We start from the raw sequence: 24,059 nt of genomic DNA on the forward strand, positions 1-24,059 counted from the left end.
CTGAAAGCAGGGCCTCCAGGGATACTTGTTCACTCATGGTCACTGCGGCATTATTCACAAGAGCTAAAACATGACGAGGTGTCTGTTAAGATCTTTCACCCACTTTTTAGTAGGGTAGTTTGTTTTCTTTTGGGGTTTTCTTTTAAGATTTTATTTATTTATTCATGAGAGACCCACAGAGAGAGGCAGAGACACAGGCAGAGGGAGAAGCAGGCTCCCTGCGGGGAGCCCAATGTGGGACTCGATCCCGGGACCCCGCGACCACGCCCTGAGCCAAAGGCAGACACTCAACCACTGAGCCACCCAGGCGCCCTTCTTTTTGGGTTTTAAGAGTTCTTCGTATATTTTAGGTAACAGTCCTTCTCAGATGTATCTTCTGCAAAGTTTTCTCCCAGTCTGTGGCTTGTCTTCTGATTCCGTGGATGTGGTTCTTTAAATTTTCCTGTAGTCCGTCCTATCAATGATTTCTTTCATGGATTGTGCTTTTGGTGTTGTGTGGAAAAAGTCATCGCCAAACCCAGGGCCATGTAGATTTTCTCCTGTGTTGTTATCTAGGAGTTTTATAGTTTTGCATTCTACATTTAGGTCTGTGATCCATTGGGAGTTAATATTTGTGAAGGGTGTAAGGTCTGCGTCTAGATTCATTTTTTGGCACGTGGATATGCAGTTGCTTCAGCACCACTTGTTGAAGAGACTGGTTGCTCTCTTGTGTTGCATTTGTTTCTTTATCAAGGATCAGTTGACTGTTTCCACGTAGGTCTGTTTTTGGGCTGTCTGTTCTGTTGCCTTGATTCAGTTGTCTGTTGTTTTGCCAGTACTACACTGTCTTTATTACCATTTGGATTTTGAATCCAATTCCATTGTATGTGGGTGTGGGGGGGGGTTGGTCCCTCACACATCGAACAAGGAATTCTCCAACACCAGCTGGGTGTCCTACAATCTCCCTGTACTTCTGACCAACCAGCTATATATTGGAGGTCTCAAGGACCTCTTCCTTGGGTTCAATTAATTTGCTAGAGTGGCTCACAGATCTCAGAGAAACATTTTACTCACCAAATCACCAGATTATTATAAAAGGATATAATTCAGGCATAGCCAGGTGAAGGGCTGCAGAGGGCAGGTCAGGGAGCTTTGAGCCCTCTCCAGGTGTGCGGCTCTCCTCACATCCACATGCCCACCAACCCAGAAGTTTCAAACCCTGTCCTTTGGGGTTTTTATGGAAGCTTCATTACATAGGCACAATTCACTAAATCATGGGCCAGTGGTGATTTTTAACAAATTTAAAAAAAAATTTTAAGTAATCTCTACACTCAACATTGAGTTCAAACTTATGACCCCAAGATCAAGAGTTACATGCTCTATCAGCTGAGCTAGCCAGGTGCTCCAAATCATTGGCCATTGGTGATTAACTGAATGTCTAGCCCCTCTCCCCTCCCTGGAGATCAGGGGGTTGGGACGGGAAGATCAACTCTAAACCAGCCTTCAACCTTAGGTGTTTTCTAGAAGCCATCTCATTGACAGAGTAGAAAACACCTGTCAGGTTCTCATCACTCTGGAGATTCCATGGGTTTTTAGGAGCCATGAGCCAAGAACCATGGATCAAGACCAAATATATATAAGGCCAAAATATAGTTCTTATAAATCACAGCATTGCAATTGATGTAGCTTTATAGTAGGTCTTGAAGCCACATGGTGTCAGTCGTTCAATGTTGAACCAATATGTTAGTTATTCTGGGTCTTTTGCATCCATATGGACTTTAGAATCCTTTGTCAAGTACCTGCAGAATACCTTGCTGGGATGTCGATTGAGACTCATTGAATCTGTAAATGAAGTTGGGAAGAGCCGACATCCTGACAGCAGTGAGTCTTCCTATCCATGAACATGGGCTATCTCTCCCATTTATTTAGTTCTTTGATTATTTTTTCAGAGTTTAGTAGTACATATTTTGTTAGATTTATACCTATTTAACTTGGAAATGGTATTATGTTTTACAATTTCAAATTCCACCTGTTTCTTGTTAGTCACACTGACTTTTGACACCAAGGTACGATGGTAATTCAGTGGAGAAAAAATTTTTAAAATGAGCAGAATATTTGAATAGACACTTCATCAAAAAGGATGTCAAATAAGTGTGTGATGAGACGCTCGACACCAGTAATTGTCCACTGGGACATGCACGTGACGTATAAAAGCACACGCATCAGAGCGCTGGGCATATGCAATGTGGACAGTGATACAAGGGCTGGTGGTCTTGTCCTAGGCAGAAGGACAACTGCTTGTGAAGAGTTTGGCAGTTTCTTAAAAAGTTCAAGATGTGGGACACCTGGGTGGCTCAGCGGTTAAGCGTCTGCCTTTGGCTCAGGGTATGATCCTGGTTTGGGGATCAAGTCCTGCATCGGGCTTCCTGTAGGGAGCCTGCCTCTCCCTCTGCCTGTGTCTCTGCCTCTCTCTGTGTGTTTCTCATGAATAAATAAATGAAGTCTTTAGAAAAAAAAAAGTTCAAGATGTGCCTACTGCACATCCCAGTCACTGTGCTCCCTGATGTTTGTCTCAGAGAAAAGGAAGCGTGCATCCAGGGTCACACACGAGTGTTCCTAGCATCTCTCTTTGTAATCATCAGAGAGTGGAAGCAGCCCACACGGCATCTGTAGGGAAGTGGATATGTGCTTGGTGCTGTGTCCACACGGTGGGATACCCCTTGGAGAAAAAATGAATGAACAATGATACCCAGGGCACCATGGGGTTATGCAAAGTAGGGGAAACCAGACAAACAGGAGTGCTTGCTCCATGGTTCCATTTACATAAATCCTAGAGAACCATACTGACCTCCAGGGACAAAGCACCTCAGTGGCTGCCCGAGGCGCTGCCAGCATAGAATAAGGTCTGAGGGGACTCTGGGGGTGATGGTTTCCAGGGCACACACGGAAGTCATCTCTTGGGGTGCCTGGTTGGCTCAATCTCCGTTAGGTGTCCGACTCTTGATCTCAGCTCAGTCTTGATCTCAGGGTCATGAGTTCGAGCCCTGCGCTGGGCTCTGTGCTGCACTCTGTGCTGGTGTGGAGCCTACTCAAACACCTCTCACCACCGTGTGTGCCTTACTGTGCACGATGTGGTGCGTGTTCCCAGAAGAGGAAATCAGAGTGGAAATTTAAAAATGATTGTGAATAATTCACAAAAAAAAAACCCCACAGCTACTGAGTTACAAAGAGAACAAATCCAAATAAATAGAAGGAAACAATAAAGAGCAGAAATTATTTTTAAAGGCAACAGAGGAAAACAGGAAATGCTAACAAAGCCCCGTGTTCGTTCTTTGGAAAGGACAGTGATGTGAGCAGAGCTGGCAAGATTGACACGAAGAGACAGGGACAGAATGGAGGGAGACGGGCCAGCCCCACTGGGGATGGAACGGGGGATGGTCAGGGACGCGGCCGACACTGCACACGCCGTGCGTAGTTATGTACAGGATTGCAGGAGACTTGGTCACCAGTGTGACATGGAGTTAAAGTGTCCATTCCTGACGTGGACTCAGCGTCGGCGGAGGGCTTCAACAGAACACGGAGTGTCAAAAACACTCCACCTGCCAGGCCACAACAGGCAGGAAATAAACTGAACAAAATCAAAGTGGGGGGGCGGGGACGAGGAGCCATGGAGAAGGGGACCCGCCCCTTGGATGGCTTGTACGCCAGCTCTCTGCATGCTTGCAGCGCCAAGCATCCCATTTCGGGATCAGAAAAGTAGGGAAAGATCCCCAGCTCATTTTGTGGGATCATCACCACCCTCATCCCCAGACCAGCTAGGCCAGTAAAGGGAGACAAAGTGACAAGAGCCGTCCTCCGTCACACACACACACATACACACACCAAGCCCGATTGTGCACTTTGAGCAGTTTGGTCAGTTCCTTACGAAGCTGTGACTTTAAATGCAGTTTTAATCAAATGTCATTTTATCACGGCCCTTGAAAATCCGATGGCTGCGCCCCGATGGGAGAGTGGCAGTAACGGGCAGTTCCTGATGGTCAGAGGAAATGGAAACGATATGGGAGTTCATTTCTGTCGCACAGAAAGGTCCCACGGCAGGTGGGTCGTCCAGAATCCGTCCTCCTGCCGCATCGAGGGGGCGTCTCCTGTCCTCGAGGGCCCACGGTGCCCACCAGATCCCCGGCGCCTGGTCCGAGTTCCCACAGCGGGAGGGAGGCCAGCCTGGCCTGCCTTCCGTCCACACTGCCAGCTGCGGGCCCGGGCTCATTGGACAGCTGCGCTCCATCATCCAGAGCCCCATCCAGGGCCGCGTCTCGCTGCGCAGGAAGCTGGGGCGAGCGGGCTGGCCTGTGACCTTCTGAAACAGGATGGAGGGAAGGGAGGGGGCCTGCCCCTGTAGCCTCCGCTGTGCTCGGCAGAAACTCCTGGAAGGAGGCACGCAGGCCCGTTACTCAGCACACACAAGCCTGTTCCAGGTAGATTAAGGAGCCGAATGTGAAGAGTGGCTCCTGGCAACCTCCACTTAAGCAGGCTCCCCAGTCAAGGCATAGAAAGCCCAAATTAGAAAGAAAAATACAAATAAATTTGACTAAATTAGAAATTTAAAACTTATTTACCGAAACCCCCTTAGGTGTAGGGGAAAGAAAAGCCACATCCTGGGAGGTGAGAACCCAGCTGGTAAAGCCGGTTCCTGCAGCTCAGTGATGCAGAGGCGCCGACTGGGGGTCTAGAGATGGGGGTCGCACGCGGGAGCATAAGTCAGCTCGGGGACGGGAACCCTCACGACCTGAGCCTGCCCCTGCACGCTGGGTCCTCATCGTCTGCGGGGAAAGCAGACGCCGTGGGGACAGCTCCCACACCTGCTGCCTCTGTCGCCGCCAGACGGGGGGGTCCCGCAGACACTTCTCCAGGACTCTGCGGTGCCTCCAGAGCTCGCAGACCCTGCAGGGTAAGGGCTCGCTGCACAGGACTGCCCCCCCACAGGCCCCAGTCACCAGAATCAGGCACCCAGAGCCCACATTCCGTCTGACTCGCCTACACGTCGGCTTTCCAGGAGCCCTCTCTGGTATAATTTGCTAATACAGCTCGCAGAACCCACTTACCAGCTTATTAGAACAGAACGGGAGACAGCCAGGTGGAGAGGGGCCTGGAGAAGGGCCTGGGCGTGGAGCACCCCCGCCCGCCGTCTGGGCACACCCCCGTCCAGCCCCTGGCGGTGTTCACCGGCCTGAGAGCTGCCGAGCCCCTCTGCACGGCCCTGTGCAGGTTTCCGTTACTGGCCGTCGCCCTGGGTCACGGCTGATGAACCCACCCTGCACTCTCTGGCCGCCCCCGAAGTGGGGGTGGGATTGGGGGTTGGCCCGAGTGGTCCGGCCCTGTAGTCCCCGGACCAGCCCCCATCCTCCTCGAGTCGCCTCCGTAGCAGAAGCTCAGGGACGCGTGGACGGGGATTGTTACTCAGCGTCTCACCAGCACGGGGCTGAGGCTAGAAAGGTCGTCCAGGAGTGCCTTGGTGGCCCGGTGCTGCCGGCTGCCTGCAGTCCTGTCCTTGCCCCGAGGGCGTGAGCACGACCCTGAGAGGCGCAGCTGACCTGTGTCCCTTACAGGCTTCTCTGTCCGACAGACGGATGGCACAGCGTCAGGGCTGTGGGCAGGCGGAGGGGTGAGGGCCACAGTGGGCTGGGCGTGGGGAGGGAGGGGCAGTGCGGCAGGAGGGTCCCCCGGTGCCATCTGTCTGGTGGGAGCCGGGAGGAGAGTGTCGCCACGGGGACTCATGGCGAGTCCTGTCCAGGAGCGGGGGGTGGGGAGGGAAGCGGGGGGGTGTCTCGGTTCTTTTTTTTTTTTAAGATTTTATTTATTTATTCATGAGAAACGGAGAGAGAGAGGCAGAGACACAGCAGAGGGAGAAGCAGGCTCCATGCAGGGAGCCCGACCGGGGACTCAGTCCCGGGTCTCCAGGATCACACCCTGGGCTGAAGGTGGCGCTAAACTGTTGAGCACCCCCGCTCCCCGGCTGCCCGGGGTCTGGGTTCTGATGACCGTGGCTGCTCCCTCAGCTCTCCTGTCTTCCTGTGCACAGGGTCAGGCAGCAGGGGCGTGGGGGGGAGGGGGGCCTGGAGGCCCCATGTGGGCGCAGGGAAGCTGCTTGGGAGGAGGTAGAGGGGCTGGAGCACCTTGGCACCTGCACGGTTCTGACCCGTGTCTCCCAGCGCCCACAGCCGACCCCGTGCCCTCACGTGGGGTGGACCGTGGGGTGGACCGGGCACCAGGTGGAGGTGAGCGTGCACACCCGGCTCGCGTCGAGTCATTCTGCTGCCTTTGCAGGGGCTTGCTCGGGACGTGGGCTGCGGGACGCTGGCTGCACCCCCTCACCCCAGCCCTCCCTGAGCCTGGGCAGCAGAGCTGCGTGCGGCTCCGTCCCCCCAGGGCCTCCGCAGAGCGTCAGGGCCCCTAGAGGTCTTTCACGAAGCACGTGTGCAGGGTTAATGGTGCGTCACCAGCACGGGTTCTGTGAGATCACTGTTCAGACGTTTGCCCTGGGAGGCTGGGTTCCCCTAGAGATGGTCTAAAGCCCTATACAGGCTTGAATTTACATAAGAAGGGGGGCCCTGTGGCGTTCGTGAGCATTGAGCCATTTCATGCTTTTTCTTGTGAGAGAGGAAAACCTGTGTTTGAATGTCCTTCTTGGGGGGGGAGCATGCAGGGTGGGAGGGGAGATAGGGAGGTGGGGGGGGAGATAGGGAGGTGGGGGGGGAGATAGGGAGGTGGGGGGCGGAGCATGCAAGAGGGGGTGGGGGATGGGGGTTGGGGCGGTGGGGGTGGGGTGAGGGTGGGGGGTGGAGGGGGTGGTGGTACCCCTTCAGTGTGTACCTACTGACGGGTACGTGGCCTGTGTATAGTTTAAGTGCGGGGCCGTATCAGTGAGGAAAGCAGACGGAAGCCCCTCCCTCGTGGCGCTTGCACACTGGTGGGTGGGTGGAGGCAAGTGATGACCAATAGACCGCAGGTGATGCAGGGGGGCACCGAGGAGGGCCCCTGGGCGTGGGTGGGACGGCCCCACCCTGGGACTTTCTGCAGACACAGAGGTGGGGGTGCGGTGCCAGGCTGCTGGGCCTGGGAGGAGTGGCCAGAAGCCCCCTTGCCTCTGGTGGCCCCAGCAGGAGGGGGATGGTGGGGAGGAGGCGCCAGGCCAGCTGCCCGGAGGGGCCCTTGCAATGAGGAGGGGCCCTTGCAATGACCGTGTTTTCTAGGGAGGAGAGGGGAGTGTTGGAGGGTTTGTGCACCAGGGCATCCCGGCCTGTTTCCCAGGGGCCTGCAGCCGCCCCCCAGGGATGGGCCATGGGGGTGGGAGGCTGCGATGAGCGATGAGCGGCGGTCAGCAGGGCGGTGGCCTGGAGCGGCCTCCTGGGGACCCACTGGACACTGCCCTCCGACGCCTTCCACGAGGGTCCAGGGGCCGCTGGACGCGGGCGCAGAGTGCAAACACAGGTGCAGCCAAGGTGGACCTGGTGGCCCTGCGGTGAGAGCAGAGCACAGGGCCACGGAGGGGCTCTGCACCCCAGCCCCACGTCCTGGCCAGACCCTGCAGCCCCCAAACCCAAGCCCAGGGTGTTCCTAATGACGAAGTTTAGGAATACAGGTGAGGCCCGGAGCCGACGGCCAAGAAAGGATTCCGGAGGCGTCTTTGGTGCAGAGTGGGGGGGTTTATGGAAGCCTGGGGACGGCCCGTGGGCAGGAAGAGCGGCGGCCTGGGGCCTGTGAGGGGAGGCTGGTTACACACCAGGGAGTCGGGAGGTGAGCAAAAGGGAGATTTCCAAGGATTGTCACCTGCTAAGGAGGACCTAGATGCCGGAGGCCTTGCCATTGTCACATTAAAGATTGCCTTTCCCTCTGGCGGGAGGCATTAACATGAAGACAATTGGAAACTTCCTGAAGAATGTCACACATGGGGGGGGGTCGTTTCTGGGTTATCAGCTGTGCTTTGTCCTCAGCTGCCCATGCTCCCCATCACTAAGGTGGGAGGGCTCTGCACCCCAGTCCAGGGCCTGACGGGGCCCCACCTGGGGCTGAGCATCTGTCATCCTCAGGAGCCCGGTCTTTCGGTCTTTCCCGTTTCTTGGAATCCTGCTCCCCCTACCCCTCGCCCTGTTTGCCTTCTGACTGCTCCGTCCAGCGGCCTGGGCCCAGGAGCACGTGATCGTGACGCCCAGGCCCTTGGGCCCCCTCAGCTGTCCTCCCGGCACAGCGCCCTGACCCTCCCCTCCCTGCCGAGCCTGCCTCACCCCGTCAAACCAGGCTCTGCTGAGATCGCCCCCCCCCCCCAGCAGGAAGCCACCAGTTTGGGGTTTTCAAGGTCTCCTTTGTGGTTATTTTTATTGGAAGTGATAAAAATGTACTTTCTCTTTGGAGTCTCCTCCCAAGAAACGTGGCTCGCCTGCCCTCGTCTCAGCGCAGAGCCTCAGGGTTGTGCGTGGGGAGGGAGGACGGAGAGGGACGGGCACGGCCTAGCATGATGGTTGAGTCGCCTTTCCTTTGTGTGCGTCTTCCTCGTTGTTGACCTTTGTACCCACGAAAGGGCGTCCGGCTGCCAGGCAGCTGTGGGTCGCGCTGGGTCGGCGCCACGCCTGACCTGGACGCGCCCTCTCCACTCAAGACCGTGTTCCCTCTGCCTCCAGGTGGAACGTGGTGGGCGTGCAGGGGTCCCTGCTCAGCATCTTCGTGGAGCCCATCTACTTCTCGAGCATCATCCTGGGCAGCCTGTACCACGGGGACCACCTCTCCAGGGCCATGTACCAGCGGATCTCAAACATCGAAGACCTGCCCCCTCTCTACACCCTCAACAAGCCTCTGCTCAGCGGCAAGTACCCCTGCCGTGTGGTCGTTCCCCTGTTCAGACCAGCCTGTTTGCCCGTACGAGTCCCACAAATGGAAGCAGCACAGGGACGCTGCTCGGGCTGTCGGAGACGCCCGGGCCCCTCAAAGAGGGCAGAAGGCGATGTTTTAGGGCCTCCTACAATTCCTCTTTTGACTGATTGAAAACGTTGCCTCTTATAGATGCGTGACAGCCCACACGTGGCCCCTGCGTGTTTTCCTTTCACTTGTATGCGTGTCTCCAAGTCCTGTCTCAGTGGGAGACACGACAGGTGTCATGAAAAGTACGCAGGTGTCAGCTGTCCAAGGTTAAGTGGGGCTGGGCCGCCCGGGCCGCGTCCTCTCAGTGCCGAGCTGCCACCCGCAGAGGGAGCCCCGCGCCCAGCCGGCTCTCGGGAGGTGGGCGCAGGTGCACCCGGGATGGGTCCGTGCTGTGTGGGCGGAGCCTCGCACCTGCCGCGAGTGCCCGTGGTCACGGCTCTGTTTGCTGTGTTCCCGTAGTGCCTCAGTGGTGACCGGTGAGGGCCGCAAGAACTCTTGAACGCGGGGGCCCTAACTTCTCGGTTCACCCCCCGCCTTTAAAGGACACGGTGAAGGTATTCTTAACCCTTTTGAAAAATCTCATTCTACTTACTTTTTTTTTAAAGCTCAGAACTAAAACCATAATCCCAAACTAAAACGCGGTTCTCCGTGGTGTGTGCGTGCACGCTGCCGTGTTCGTGGTGCTTGGCTGCTAGCTCGCCTTCAGCGGCAGGAGAGCCGGGTGGCGTTTTAGTTGAGGGCATGGCTCCCAGAGCACATGAGGCCTGCAAAACAGGGAAAACTGGTGCTTGTGTCTGATCACACCTTGCAGCTCCCTAACGTCAACCAGTATCTTTTAAGAAAAAACACTGACTGCGCTAAAACTTGATAGCGAGTGATGGCAGCCGAGTGCCCGCGTGCGTTGACCGTCGGCTGCAAGGTAGGAGGTAAGCGTAAGTATTCTGTTGTGTGTTGGAACACGAGCTTCCCATGATGCAGAAATAGCTTTCCGTGGCCGCCGTGGTCGGCGTGTGAGGCTGTTTCATTCCAGCCCTGACTTGTCTCTGCCGCCCGGGGCACCAGACAGGTGCCCAGAGGAAGTCGTCCACCAGCGCCCCGCTGGCTAGTATCGCGTCCAGGGCCCACCCGTGCAAAGACGGGTCGTTTTGCTGAGGGAATGTTCGAAGGTGTTGAAAGGAGAGCTCATTTATAAAAGTCAAGTGTGTTGTTATCGCAGCACCTGTATGAAGCGCGTATGCGCCCGTGAAAAGGTGCTGGAAACGGCGTCCGCAGGATAGACCCCGAAGCGACCCTGGGTGCGTGTGCCACAGAGACCACGTGCGTAACAAAGGAGCAGAGTCCACTCTTCCTTCTCCCGTCCCCGGCATCACTCCCACTCCCACACCCTGAAGCACACGACCGTGCGGCCTTGGTGGACACATGCCCGTGGGTGCAGAGGGCCTGCGGGGAGCTGGCGTGACCTTGTGGTCGCTCTGCCCCCGGCACCTTTCGCAGCCCGGGTTCCTGGTCTTTCCGGGCCGGGACCCTGCACAGTCCTCCTGGACACGTGCGCAGGACGTCTGTGAAAGACAGGGACAGCGCTGGGGCTTCGGGGCACACGGTATTTCTCCACCGCTGAGCCACTGCACAGCGTCACTCTGCCGTCAGAGCCCGTTCCACTATTTGAGGTCTTTTACTTTGGATCGTGCTTTATTTTGGAGACCATGGCGGGGTTTTTCCTCGAAGACGGTCCCACCCAGTCTGTGCAGCAAGCAGCTCTGGGGAAGATGTCTTCAGTCTGTGGGTTCCCGTGTGGTCGGCAGGGGCGGCGCAGCAGCACGCCGGGGCGGGGGCATGGATGCCACTCGGGCAGGGAACCGGCACAAGGTCCCTGCCTGGTCTAGGGCGGGTGCTGGAGTGGGTGCTGTCACGGCCCGAAGGCCTCGCGCAGGGGAGCCTGGAACATTGGGGAGGTCACACCCCGTTGCAATGGGCTCCACGGCAAAGCCCTGAAAACTTTGTTACAGGGAAGTCTTAGTTTATTTATTATTTTTTTAAGATTTTATTTATTTATTCATGAGAGACACAGAGAGAGAGAGAGAGAGGCAGAGACAGAGGCAGAGGGAGGAGCAGGCTCCATGCAGGGTGCCCGACGCGGGACTCGATCCAAGGACCCCAGGGTCATGCCCTGAGCTAAAGGCAGATGCTCAACCACTGGGCCACCCAGGGATCCCAAGTCTTATGTTTAACGAGTGATGTGGACAGTGGCACAAGCAGGGCACTTGGGGTTGTTTCCTCCCGGTCAGGTGCACACGTGCGTGTGTATTAACAACGGTTCATGGCTGTCTGTCCTGCCCTTTCAGCTCCCGTTGTATCACAGATCCTTCCCGCGTGAAGGGTGGCGTGGCAGTCCTGTGGTCTGCGGCGTCCTCCGGGGGGACGGGGTGGCCACCAGCGCAGTGCGGGGCACAGCCTGCTGGGCGAAGACCCACTACCTGCGACCAGAGCGGATCCGGGTGGACGGCAACGAAAGACGGAGCACGGGCGGCTTCTTAGTGCCACCAGGGCCAGATGAGCACGTGCTTCTCCTTCCGGCAGAGAAAGGAGATCTTTTCGAGAAGGCAGCAGTTCCCAGGAGGGAGCTGCCACTGTGGGACCCTGAGCACGCGCGTGGCGCCCTGCCCTGGCGTGTCGGACATGGAAGCCTCTTGGACTCTCCTGTCTTCTTTCCAGATTAGTTTCACCCCTGGGACCTGCCAGCTTCGGAACAGCCCCGGCTTTCGATTTGCGTCCGTCGGCCTGAGTCTGCCCTGCTCCGCCGGCCGGGCCGCCGTCCAGGTGCACGGAGAGAACTGAGGAGAGGCCGGCGGTCTGAGGCTCCCCAGGGCGCCGGGGCCACGGCCGGCTCCCCCCCCAGCCCCAGCGTGGACACGGAGCGTGACATCCAGGGCAGCACCGAGGGAGCGAGTGGGTTCTCGTGAACCCGTCAGCGTGGGCCTCTGGGAAGGCAGGGCTGCGTGCGTGGCAGAGAGAAAGCGGAGGCGCTGCTGGCCTGCCAGGCGAGAAGCGTGTGCCTTGAGCTCGCGGAAAGCCGCGTACCTGCTTATTGTGGCCGGAGGAGCTGCCGTCTGCCTCTTGCCGCGAGCGCAGGAGAGGGCAGGGGTGAGGGCGGGTGGCGGGGAGCGTGTGTTTCCCAGGTGGGAGCTCAGCGCCCCTGACGGCAGGAACGGGGACGGTGACAACAGGTCGTGGTGGGAGCCCGCCCAGAGGCCCTGAAGGTGTCGTCTAAACCCTTAAGTTCCCATGGACATGGTTTGCTTGTTGCTTTTTTAAAGAAATTTTGTGGGGGTCGTTAGTCATAAAGTGGTTACTTAATTGACATCTTCAAAGATTTTTCAGAAATATCAGTTGTTACACTTGATTCAAACCATGTCGTGGGGCAGCTACACACTCCTGCTGCCACCCATCAGGGTGCAACAAGTGCAACAGACCCTGCAGGGCTCGGAGAGCCGCACGGAACAGAGACGTCGGCCCTGGGGCTCCTCCTGGGCCTGCTGGCCTGGGCGCGTCCCCACCCTGCCTGGCCCCGTCCCTGCTGCACCCGAAGTCAGAGTGCCTTCTCCCGTCGGCCCCGCGGCCTGCTGGCGGGCTGGAAACCTTAGCCCTGCATGGCCTCGGGAACACAGGGTCTGCATGACAGGCCCTCCTCCAGGCCAGGCCACCGGCCTCGCTCGTCACTCTGGACTCGAGCGCTCAGGCTCTTCCCGGAACTCAAGGTCGAGTCCCAAGAAGGGAGTCTTGTTTGGCCAGAGGCCCTGGCATGAAGCCACCTGGTGGGGTCGGTGGTGGCGCAGGAAGAGGAGACGGGGCCCGGGCCGGGAGAGCCTGAGACCTGCTGCCCCGCTGGCTTCACTCACTTCCCTGTCAGCTCGAGAATCATCGTCTTTAACGAAAGCCAGAATAAAAGTCTCACGCGGGGGGCTCTGCTCCTGGCTTAGATGGCAGGTCGTTTCACAGCCTTTTGGGTCCTTGGGTCTGCAGACAGAGAGGCCTAGACCCACGTGTCGTCGCTGCTGGGGCCACTCCTACCCAGGTCTTAGATTATTTGCACAACAGAGGTCACCTCCACCCAGATGGTTAACTATTCATTTTCCTGGTCAACTGAAAGTGGCCGATGGTTTCTGTAACGGGGACCCGTGGTGACCCCGAGGATCTCTTACCATCACTTTGCCCATAATTCACTTCTGATTACCCATTAGCATGTGAGAGACCACAGGAAGTACTTTTAACAAGGGAAATAAACAGTGTTGGGCGTTGTTCACTTGTGTCCATTATCAGGCCAACTCACAGTTTGTAGTTTTGCTCTGAAAGCTCTGGTTCGACACACGTCATTTACAGCAGCTGAGGGACGTTCATTACCAGCCAGGCTGCACCTGCTCTTCTGCGCCACAGCCTGTGATCGACTCATTACCCTAGTTCTCGCCTGTGGCCCCAGAAAGAGAAGCTCCGCATGGGTGTCCATCCCCACGGCGGTGTCGGCCCCGGGGACTCATAGATCTACGCTCTCGTGACCATTTGGGGGGCTTTCTGCCCCAGAAAAAGCATATGGTTCGCAGTGAAACTTCAGGCTAGCTATTGCTTTTTGCCTTATTTTCTCCGGTCTTGCTAAAGACGGCACTTTTTTTTAGCTTAAAATATAAAAGCTATCTGTAATTTAAGATCTTATTTTCTCAGTTAACTGTTTCTAGTATTAATGCAAATCGTTGTAACTCTAAGGTTTAACTATCATTCAGTAGTAATGATAATATTTTGACCTTATTGTACAGAAGTAGTGGAATTGCTAAGGAAGATAACAGAAGCATTGTCCCTCATAAGGGAGAGGCCAGCTGTTTCCTCTGGGGGAGTCTCACCCGTGGTTGGGGTGTAAGTGGTTGGGGTCTCCTGGGATGCCAACAGCCAAGCAAGGACTGGGCTGGACCTCTGGACTCTTGGTCTAGAAGGCGATGTGGGTCCTGGCTGGACATGGCTCTCCCTGGAATCCGATACACAGCCGGGAAACAGGTAGGAGAAACCATGCCAGCTACCCGAATTGATCAACCAAGATTTTTATTCACAAGCATGAATGAACAACCATTATCATTTGAGGAAAGTTAACAGCACAGAAATGAATGAGCTATATGAGAAAACAGAACAGCTAAAAGAAAATAAGCCCAATTCGAGGAACAGAAGAGAATATAAATAGCAAACCTTACATAGGGTATTTCTTGACTGTGGAAAGCAAATATCAGTTGAAGGTCTAGAAAGCATTCATTCAACAAACACCAGGTAAGTGTGTAATAGGCACATGTTGGGATGAGTAGTGAGCAGAACAAAACCCACCCTCATAGACTGGGATTCTCATGAGGGGAGAGGAAGGTACATCAAGTATATCTCTGATAACTCGGAGCAGGAGACTGTAAAACGTGAAGAGTTGGAAGATGTAGAAAGTTAATCCAGTGTCTTATCTGGTAGCATTTCAGAAGTAGAAAACAGAGAGGGGGAGATGACAGAAGAAAATTTAGGGTGTACTGAAGAAAGCCATGAGTATTGCAATGGAAATGATGCACTGGGTAGTGAGCAGAATTAACTTTTAAAAATCCATTCCTAACACATCTTTATGAATTTCAGAATAGCAAAGATAAAGAGAAGATGCTAAAAGCTTCTAAATGAACTACAATAAGTATCAGACTTACGTGACATTTATCAGGGACTCTGGGAGCCAGAGCTGAAGAGGAATCGTATAAAATGTATATCTAGCCAAATATTAAGCCTTAGGACAGAGTGATGATTTTCAGATATTCAAAGATTCAGAGGATTTCTTTCCAATATATATTTCTTAAGAAAAAAAAAAAAAAGTGGGCATCCCGGGTGGCTCAGTGGTTTAGCGCCGCCTTCAGCCCAGGGCGTGATCCTGGAGACCCAGGATCGAGTCCCACATCGGGCTCCCTGCATGGAGACTGCTTCTCCCTCTGCCTGTATCTCTGCCTCTCTCTCTCTCTGTGTCTCTCATGAATAAATAAATAAATAAAATCTTTAAAAAAAAGTGAGGACACTCTAGCAAAATGAAAAAGACATGTAAGAAAGAGAAAAATGTGGAATCCAAGAAAGAATACTTTGTAAATCCAAGAACACAATGACAAAAGATAATTTATCAGCAAGACTAAAAAGTAACAATTCCAAGTTAGAACAGAGAATCATGTCAGAGAGCTCTAAAAAGAACATTTTTTTTTCAGAAGAAAGTGAATGCATTTTAACAAATAGCCTGAGAAACTAAATGGTCTTAATGATAATGTGAAAGTAAAATGTTTCTTTGCGAGCAATTTTTTAAAAAAAAGGAAAATGAAAACTCCAGGAAACACAAAAAGCTATTTAGGAAAGGAAGGGTAAACTAATGTACTGTGATGGCTCATTTTATGTGTCAAGTTGAATAGCCACAGGCCCCCAAATTAGACATTATTTCTGTCTGAGAGGGTGTTGGCAGAGTGAGATTAGCATTTGAATCAGTAGACTCCATAAAGCAAATTGCCCTCCCCAGTGTGGGTGGGCATCTTTTAACCTATTGAGAGTCTCTTCAGAACAAAAAGTGGAGGAACAAGAATTTACCTCTTTTTCCCTCCGCCTCACTGATGGAGCTAGGACGTCCCCTCTCACCTTCTTCTACCACTGGACTAGAATTTACACCATCTGGCCTGGTTGTCAGGCCTTTGGACTCAGACTGAAAAGCACTGCTGGCTTTGACCTAATACTGGTCTGATTTTGAGGAGTTGGTGTGACATGGGACAGGATCCACCTGAAGTTATGCTTGAAATGGTCTCCTTTAAGCAGTTTGGACTCTTTTTTTTTTTTTTTTAATATTTTTTTCTTTATTTATTTATGACAGTCACACACAGAGAGAGAGAGAGGCAGAGACATAGGCAGAGGGAGAAGCAGGCTCCATGCACCGGGAGCCCGACGTGGGATTCGATCCCGGGTCTCCAGGATCGCGCCCGGGGCCAAAGGCAGGCGCCAAACCGCTGCGCCACCCAGGGATCCCCAGTTTGGACTCTTTAACAGGATTAATTAACCCTGTCCTCTCAAGTCTGTCACACTATGCAGCTCTGCAGGGCATCACATGGTCACTGTCCTGGGTGGTTAGTCCAGACTCCTTAACTATACGGGTTACTTTCTCTTACTACAGACCCTAAAACTTAAAGTTAGCTAGAAAGCGTTCAAATTAAAACCCAAAGGCCTCAGCCACTCTGAGGTTAGATTCTCTTCAGTAATTCTTCCATCAGAGAAGCAGCCAGTGCTTAAACTGGATTCCTAGAATACGCATATCAGAACTGATGGGATGGAGCCATGGTTTCCCTTGGCAGAAGCATGCATGGCCTTGAATGAATGAGTGAAAAACGCCGAGCCAAGCATTTGGCCCAGAATTGAGAGGGAAAGGAGAGCAGAGCTAAATACGAAGCTAACTACAGGAAGAAGGAAGAAAATCGGGGAGAGACAGGATGCAAGAGGGAGGGATGGAACCAGGAACAAGGCTACAGGTCATCGTAAAATCTAAAAGGTGTTGATTCGAAACAACAATAAGATCTACCATCCGACAGTAGTATAACATCAGATAAAATCAACAGTCGGAAAAAAAAAATCAACAGTCGGAATCGAGGTGTATCTACAGGTATGGAGGCAGGCATCAGAATCTTAAGAGGATTCTTTATGCAGCTCTAATACTGAAAAATTTGAAAATCTCAACAACAGCCACCAGAGGACAAGCAAGATGTAAATTGCCAAAATTAACCCCAAAAGAAATAGAAGAATTAAAAAATTAAATGAATAAATAAATAAATAAATAAATAAATAAAAAGAAATAGAAGAATGTGGCAAAGTAAGTTTCCAGCAAAGACACTGAAAGTATTATCCACAGATTACCTTCCAACAAGTTCTCAGAGTTTAATCAGTCTGTCAAAGAACATTTAATTCCACCTCTGTATAAACTTTTCCAGGTCATAGGGAAGAGCAGTTGACCTCATTCCAAAAGTGGGCGAAAGAGGCACAAATAAAAAGTAAACCACAGGCAGCATCACCTAGGACTAAAGATGCAAAACTCCTAAGTGTTTTTAATACTCGAAAACCAAATTTAACAACATACCCAGAAATCTAAGCATAGTTTGGTTGTGTAGCTATGAACATAGCTCACCTGGGAATAGATTCCAAGAGCGGATCCGGGGTCAGTACGTTACAGAAGTCCGCGCACAGAGCGTGTGTGCACGCGTGCTCTCAAGCACGCTGATGGTGTGTTTGCCAGAAGGATAGGGATTAAAACGGCGATTCTCGGGGGCAGCCCCGGTGGCTCAGCGGTTCAGCACTGCCTTCAGCCCAGGGCATGATCCTGGAGACCCGGGATCGAGTCCCACGTCGGGCTCCCTGCGTGGAGCCTGCTTCTCCCTCTGCCTGTGTCTCTGCCTCTCTCTCTCTAGCTGTGTCTCTACGAATAAATAAAATCTTAAAAAATAAAATAAAATAAAACGGCGATTCTCATCTGGGAAGGAAGAGTTCTTAGGAGGAGGGGAGGATTTAAGAAGCCTTACAGACTCTCCAAGAGTTACTTGTGGAGGGGTTTCCCAGATGGTTTTAGTTTTCGGGTTTTTTTCAGCGACCCCACCCACAAAACCTACCCAGTCGGGATCTCAGAGGTTGGACACAAGTGTGCTTACTGTTTAAAGCATAGATGTGAAGCTTCTATCTGCTTAATTACCACAAAAATGATCATAGTGGCTATCTCTGGGTGTTGTAGCTTTACTTTCTCAAGTTTGTGTGAATTTTTGAACTTCTGCAAAAATGAGCAGGTGTTAGTTTTCTTTTTTTGTTTTTTGTTTTTGTTTTTTGTTTTGTTTTTTTGAAGGTGCTAGTTTCCAATGAGAACAATATTTTTTCCTTTTTAAATTGCCCTGTAGTGTTTTTCAAAGCGTCACTGAGGTATAATTGGTATAAACTGTATGTTTAAAAGATGCAATCTAAAAAAAATAAAATAAAATAATAAAAGATACAATCTGATAGGTTTTGAAGACGTTTACATGCGAGCAGCCCTCTGCACAGGGAAGGTAACGAGCCTACCCACCAACCTCCCCGTATCATGGTGCCCTTGGCAATCCCAGCCTCTCCCCCATCCCACCCCCAGGCAACCAGTGATATGCGCTCTGCCCAGATAGATTAGTTTGCATTTTCTAGGATTTTACAAAAATCACAAGATACGTACTTTTTTTTTATTTATTTATTTTAAGATACGTACTTTTTTATCTAGCTTGTTTCCTTCAGCATCATTATTTTGAGATTCATCCGTGTTCGTGGCGTTTAAAATCAGTAGGAAAAAATAAAATAAAATAAAATAAAATAAAATAAAATAAAATAAAATAAAATAAAATCAGTAGGTCACGCTTTTTCATTGCTAAGTAGTATTGAGTTGTGTGGATGAACCACAACTTGTGTGTCTGTCCAGCCGTCGGTGGCATTTGGGTTGTTTCCAGCCGTAAACGCTGCAAAGGAAGCTGCTAAGAGCGTTCCCTTCCACTTCTCTAGGTACCTGGGAGTATAAAGGGTGGGTCAGAAGACAGGTGCAGGTCGTATTTTTCAGACACCGTCACGCTCTCCCAAAGTAGTTGTGCCCCTTCACACTCCTGGCCGGGCTGCGTGAGGCTCTGGTTCCTTCCCGTCCCGGCGGCCGCGGGGCAAGGAGCCGTCCGGGCTTCCTTCCAGGCTGTACGGCGTCTCCTTGTGGTTCTGACTTCATTTCCCCAGTGACTTAGGAAGCTGAGCGGCTTTCATGTGCTATTTTGCGTCTGTATGCCTTCTTCCATAAACTGTCCAAAACTTTTCTCACTTCTTACTCCGTTGCCTAATTTCTTACCGTCTTCAAGAATTACTTATATATTCTGGTTCTGAGATCTATATCAGATACATGATATGAAATTGGGTTTCTTTCCGTTCTCTTAATTGTCAGAGACCAGATAATTTTAGTTTTGATAGATTCGTATTTATCAACTTTTCTTTCTTAAGTCATGCTGTTGATGTTCTATCTAAGAAATGTTTTGCCAAGTCAGTGTCACAAAGATTTTTCTTCTTAGAAAATTTATTGTTTCAGTGTTTAAATTTAGGACTATATTCCATTTTGAGTTAATGTTTGTATAGGATGCGGGGTATGAATTGAAGTTCTTTTTTTTTTAAGATCTATCCAGTTGACCCAGTACCGTCTACTGTAAAATTCATTCTTTCTCTACTGGATTCCTTTGCATCTTTATTAAAAAACCACATAGAGGTCTGTTTCTGGATACTAATGTCTTCCATTGATATTTTTGTCTGTCTTTTAAAAATTTAGTTTAATTTATATTCATTAGTTGGGATCCCTGGATGGCTCAGCGGTTTCGTGCCTGCCTTCAGCCCAGGGAGTGGTCCTGGAGTCCGGGATTGAGTCCCGCATCAGGCTCCCTGCATGGGGCCTGCCTCTCCCTCTGCCTGTGTCTCTGCGTCTCTCTGTGTGTGTGTCTCATGAATAAATAAATAAAATCTTTTAAAAAAATAAAATAAATAAATTCATTAGTTAACATATCATATATTATTTAGAAGTCAGGGATTCATAGATTATATGTAACACCCAGTGCTCGTCCCATCCTGTGTCCTCCTTCATGCTCGTCCCCCAGTGACCCCATCACCTTCCTCCAGCCGCCCTGTTTGTTTCCTATGATTAAGAGTCTCCTATAGTTTGTCTTCCTTTCTGATTTTGTCCTGTTTTACTTTCCCTCCTTCCCGTGACCCTCTGGGCTGTTTCCTCTAGTCCCCGTGTGAGGGAGGCCATGTGATCATGTCTCTCCCCGGCCGACTCGCCCCCCTCGGCATCACGCCCTCGGCTCCCCCCACGTCGGTGTAAATGGCGAGATCTCCCCCCTCTGACAGCGAGTGACACCCGGGGTGCGCAGGGACCACGTCTCCTCCCTCCAGCATCTGTCCGTGGATGTCGAGGCTCCTCCCGCAGCGCGGCCCCCGTGGACACGGCCTCTGGGAACGTGGGGTGTAGGTGCCCCTTCGGATCACTGTGTTTGTATCCTATGGATAAATACCTAGTAGTGCAATTGCTGGGTCATAGACTAGCTCTATTTTTAACTTTTTAGGGAACCCACACAGTCTGTCCTGATGCCAATATTACACCGTCATGATTATTAGTCTTATTGTAAGTTTTCAAATTGGGTAGAATTAGTTCTCCAACTTTGTATTTCCTCCTCAACGTGGTTTTGGCCACATAGGTCCTTTTTGCATTTCATAGTAATTTTATTTTTTTTATTTTTTTAAAGATTTTATTGATTTATTCATGAAAGACACAGAGAGAGAGAGAGAGAGGCAGAGACACAGGCAGAGGGAGAAGCAGGCTCCATGCAGGGAGCCCGACAAGGAACTCTATCCTGGGACTCCAGGATCACGCCCTGGGCTGAAGGTGGTGCTAAACCGCCGAGCCACCCGGGCTGCCCCATAGCAATTTTAAAGATTTTATGTATTTATTTGAGAGAGAGAGAGAGCATGAGCGAGGTGAGGGGTAGAGGGAGAGGGACGAGCAGACTCTGCGCTGAGCATGGAGCTGACGTGGGGCTTGATCCCGTGACCCTGAGATCACGACCTGAGCTGAAATCAAGAGTTGGATGCTAACCGACTGAGACCCAGAGGTGCCCCCACAGGAGTTTCATAATCAGCTTATCAATTTCTATATAAAACCCTGTTTGGCTTTTGATTAAGGTTGCAATGAACATGTAGATCAATTTGTGGGAGAAGTGACATCTTAACGATTTTGAGCCTTCTGGGTGACGGCACAGGTGCCTCTCCACCTCTTTAGGCTCTCCTTTTTCTCAGCAGTGCTTAGCCCCTTATGGTATACGTTTCTTACACATCTTTTGTCAGATTTATCTTTTAAATGTTTTGTATCTTTTATGCTGCTTTTTAAATATCATATTTCTGGGCAGCCCCGGTGGCTCAGTGGTTTAGCACCACCTTCAGCCCAGGGCGTGATCCTGGAGACCTGGGATCGGGTCCTGTGTCGGGCTCCCTGCATGGAGCCTGCTTCTCCCTCTGCCTGTGTCTCTGCCTCTATCTCTCTCTCTCTCTGTGTCTCTCATGAATAAATCAATAAAACCTTTTTAAAAAAAATAAATAAAATGTCATATTTGTTTCAGTCTCCAGTTGTCTGTTGCTGATATAAAGAGATAATAGTTCCAATAGGTGTTTTATAAATTTCACCGAGTTTTCTTTATAGATGGTCACGTTGCTTGTGTTTTAGTACTTCCTGATAGTCCAGAGGCCTTGTTCCTTCCTCCGTGGCACCCAGACGGGCCCTCCAGTATGATGTGGAGCTCACGGGCCGAGCACACACCCCCTTGTCCTGTGTGCAGTCTCAGGGAGAGCAGTCAGTCTTTCACCACGAAGCGCAGTGTTAGCTGTGGGGTTTCACAGATGCCTCTGTCAGCGTAAGGGACTTTCTATTTCTAGTTTGCTAAGAGGTCTTTAATCAGGAATGAATGTTGGATTTTGTCATGTCCTTTTTTTCTACTCTCAGTAGAGCAGATCATTTAGTTCTTTTTTAGTTTGTTAATATGGAATATGGTGACATTGATGGAGTTCCTTAAATATTGAACCAACTCTGTGTTCCTGGGATAAACCTTGTATAGTCGTTATGTATTATTCTTTTTAAATGTTGTTGGATTTGAGGACACCTGGGTGGCTCAGTGGTTCAGCATCTGCCTCCAGCCCAGGCCGTGACCCCGGGGTCCTGGGATCGAGTCCCACGTCGGGCCCTGCATAGAGCCTGCTTCTCCCTCTGCCTGTGTCTTTGCCTCTCTCTGTGTGTGTGTCTCTCACAAATAAATAAATAAAATCTTAAAAAGAAAAAAATTGTTGGGTTTGATGTGCTAAAATTTTGCTTAGAATATATATATATTTATAGCTGTGGTACACTGGCCTGTAGTTGCCTTTGAGTATCTTTGTCAGGTTTTTGGCGTAGGGGTGATACTAGCCTCATAAAGTGAACTGAGAACCATTTCCTCCTCTTCAGTTTTCTGGAAGAATTGGTTTAGAATTTTTCTTTTTTTTTTAAATATTTTATTTATTTATTCATGAGAGAGAGAGAGACAGAGACACAGGCAGAGGGAGAAGCAGGCTCCATGCAGGGAGCCCGATGTGGGACTCAATCCCAGGACCCTGGAGTCACGCCCTGAGCCGAAGGTGGCGCTAAAGCGCCGAGCCACCCGGGCTGCCCTTAGATTTTTTTCTTAAACATTGGTCGAACTCATCACTGAAGCCATCTGGGCCTGAGGTTTCCTCTGTGAGGAAGTATCTACATATTCACTATCTGTAACAGGATAGATGTAGGCTACCTGTGTTATCTGTTCTTCTCTTGAGTGAACTTTGGTGATTCATGTCTCTCGGGAACATTTGTCTGTTTCATCTCAGTTGTCGCATTTATTGCCATGAAAGTGTCCATCACATTCCTTTATTATCCTAGTAACATCTGAGTGTCTCTGGATGCCACGCCTTTCATTCCTGATACTGCTGCTCTGTGTCTTCTCTTTCCTCAACTATTTACTTAGAGGATTGTCAGTTTTATGGATTTTTCTGTAGAGAACCAGCTTTTGGTTTCATGGGTTGTTGGTGGTGGGTTCCCCCCCCCCCCAGTTTTCTGGTTTTCTTTAAAAAAACACTTTCAGCTCTGATCTTATTATTGTCTGCTTACTTTGTTCCAGTTGCTCTTTTTTTTTTTTTTTTTTTAGTTTTTAGGGCACTAGCTGAGGCCGTTGTTTTGAGACCTTTCTTTATTACTTTCACAGCACTTCACAAATTTTGTCAATGCTGTGTTATCACCTTCACTCCTTTCAGAAGACTTTGTCCCATGGGCTATTTGGATGTCTGCTATTCAGTTTCATAATATTAGGAGATTTTACAGAGATGAATCTGTTGTTGATTCTAACTTAGTTTCATTTTCTAACTTGAATCCTTTAAATTTCTGTTTGTTTCACAGACCAGGATGAGATATTTGACAGTGTTCCATGAAAACCTAAAAAGAACGTATCCCTGCTGCTTGTTGGGTAGAGTGGTCTGCAAGTTGGTTGAGTGTATTGTGCGTGTCTTTTATGTCCTTTTATGTCCTTACTGATCTTCTGCTTCATCGTTCAGTTACTGAGACAAGAGTATTGAAAATACCGTGCTTTTGTCTATTTATCCTTCCAACTTTTTTCAGTTTTTACTTGATGGATTTTATAGTTGCATAGTTAGGACTATGGGTTCCTTTTAATAAATTGTGGATTCCTTTTAATAAATATATCCTTTAAAGATGATAAAATAATCTTCTTTATCTCTCTTATTGTTCCTCATTCTGAAATATTTTTTGTCTGGCATTAATGGATCCTCTCCTATATTCTTTCAATTAGTGCTAGCGCAGTGTATTTTTTTCCATCCTTTTATTTTAAACTGTTTTACATTATTTTGTATCTAAAGCATGTTTCTGGTAGTCAGCGTGTTTGGACCTGCTCTATCCCCCTCCCCAACTAACAATCTCTGCCTGTTCATTAGGGTGTTTAGCACATTTACATTTATTGTGATATTGATATGGTGAGGTTTAAATCTGTCATTTTGGTACTTACTTTTTACTTGTTCTGTATTGTCTTTGATCCTCTTTTTCTCTTTTTCTTCCTTTGCATTATGTCTTATTCCTTTTTAATTCCTTCTTGACTTTTAGCTCTAACCTTTTGTTAATGTAGTGGTTTATACCTTTGCTTATCACAGTCTGCCCTCAAGTCCTAGTAGACTACTCACAGTTCCTTCTCTCCTGGCCTTTGTGTATTGTTGTGGTACTTTTAACATTTGCATATGGCAAAAATCCCATGCTACACTATTATTTTTGTTTCAACAATTAGCATTTTGTTAATTTAACCTTTTTATTCTAATGCCAGTATAGTTAATATATTGTGTTATATTGACAGTTAGCTTTTAAAGAGATTTGCCACTTCGGTGCTCCTCATTGCTTGAAGTAGATCCTTGTTTTCATCCCCTATTGTGACCTTCTGCCTGAAGGACTTCCTTTTACATTCCTTTTGGTGCAAGTCTTCTGTTGATGAATTCTTTCAGCTTTGAGATGT

The 24,059-nt window shown here is 50.2% G+C and overlaps 1 protein-coding gene across 4 annotated transcripts in view; it reads left to right on the forward strand.

The window, feature by feature from the left end:
• ADARB1 (adenosine deaminase RNA specific B1) overlaps positions 1 to 24,059 on the forward strand; it is a 137,003-nt gene that overhangs the window by 104,737 nt on the left and 8,207 nt on the right. For all 4 annotated transcript variants that reach the window (XM_072807210.1, XM_072807209.1, XM_072807212.1 and 1 more), the window contains one exon: positions 8,655 to 8,836. In XM_072807210.1, coding sequence (XP_072663311.1) covers positions 8,655 to 8,836 — 182 coding nt within the window. The remainder of the gene's footprint in view (positions 1 to 8,654; positions 8,837 to 24,059) is intronic.

The sequence above is a fragment of the Canis lupus genome, chromosome 30, assembly GCF_048164855.1.
Source record: "Canis lupus baileyi chromosome 30, mCanLup2.hap1, whole genome shotgun sequence".
Classification (NCBI taxonomy): Eukaryota; Metazoa; Chordata; class Mammalia; order Carnivora; family Canidae; genus Canis; species Canis lupus.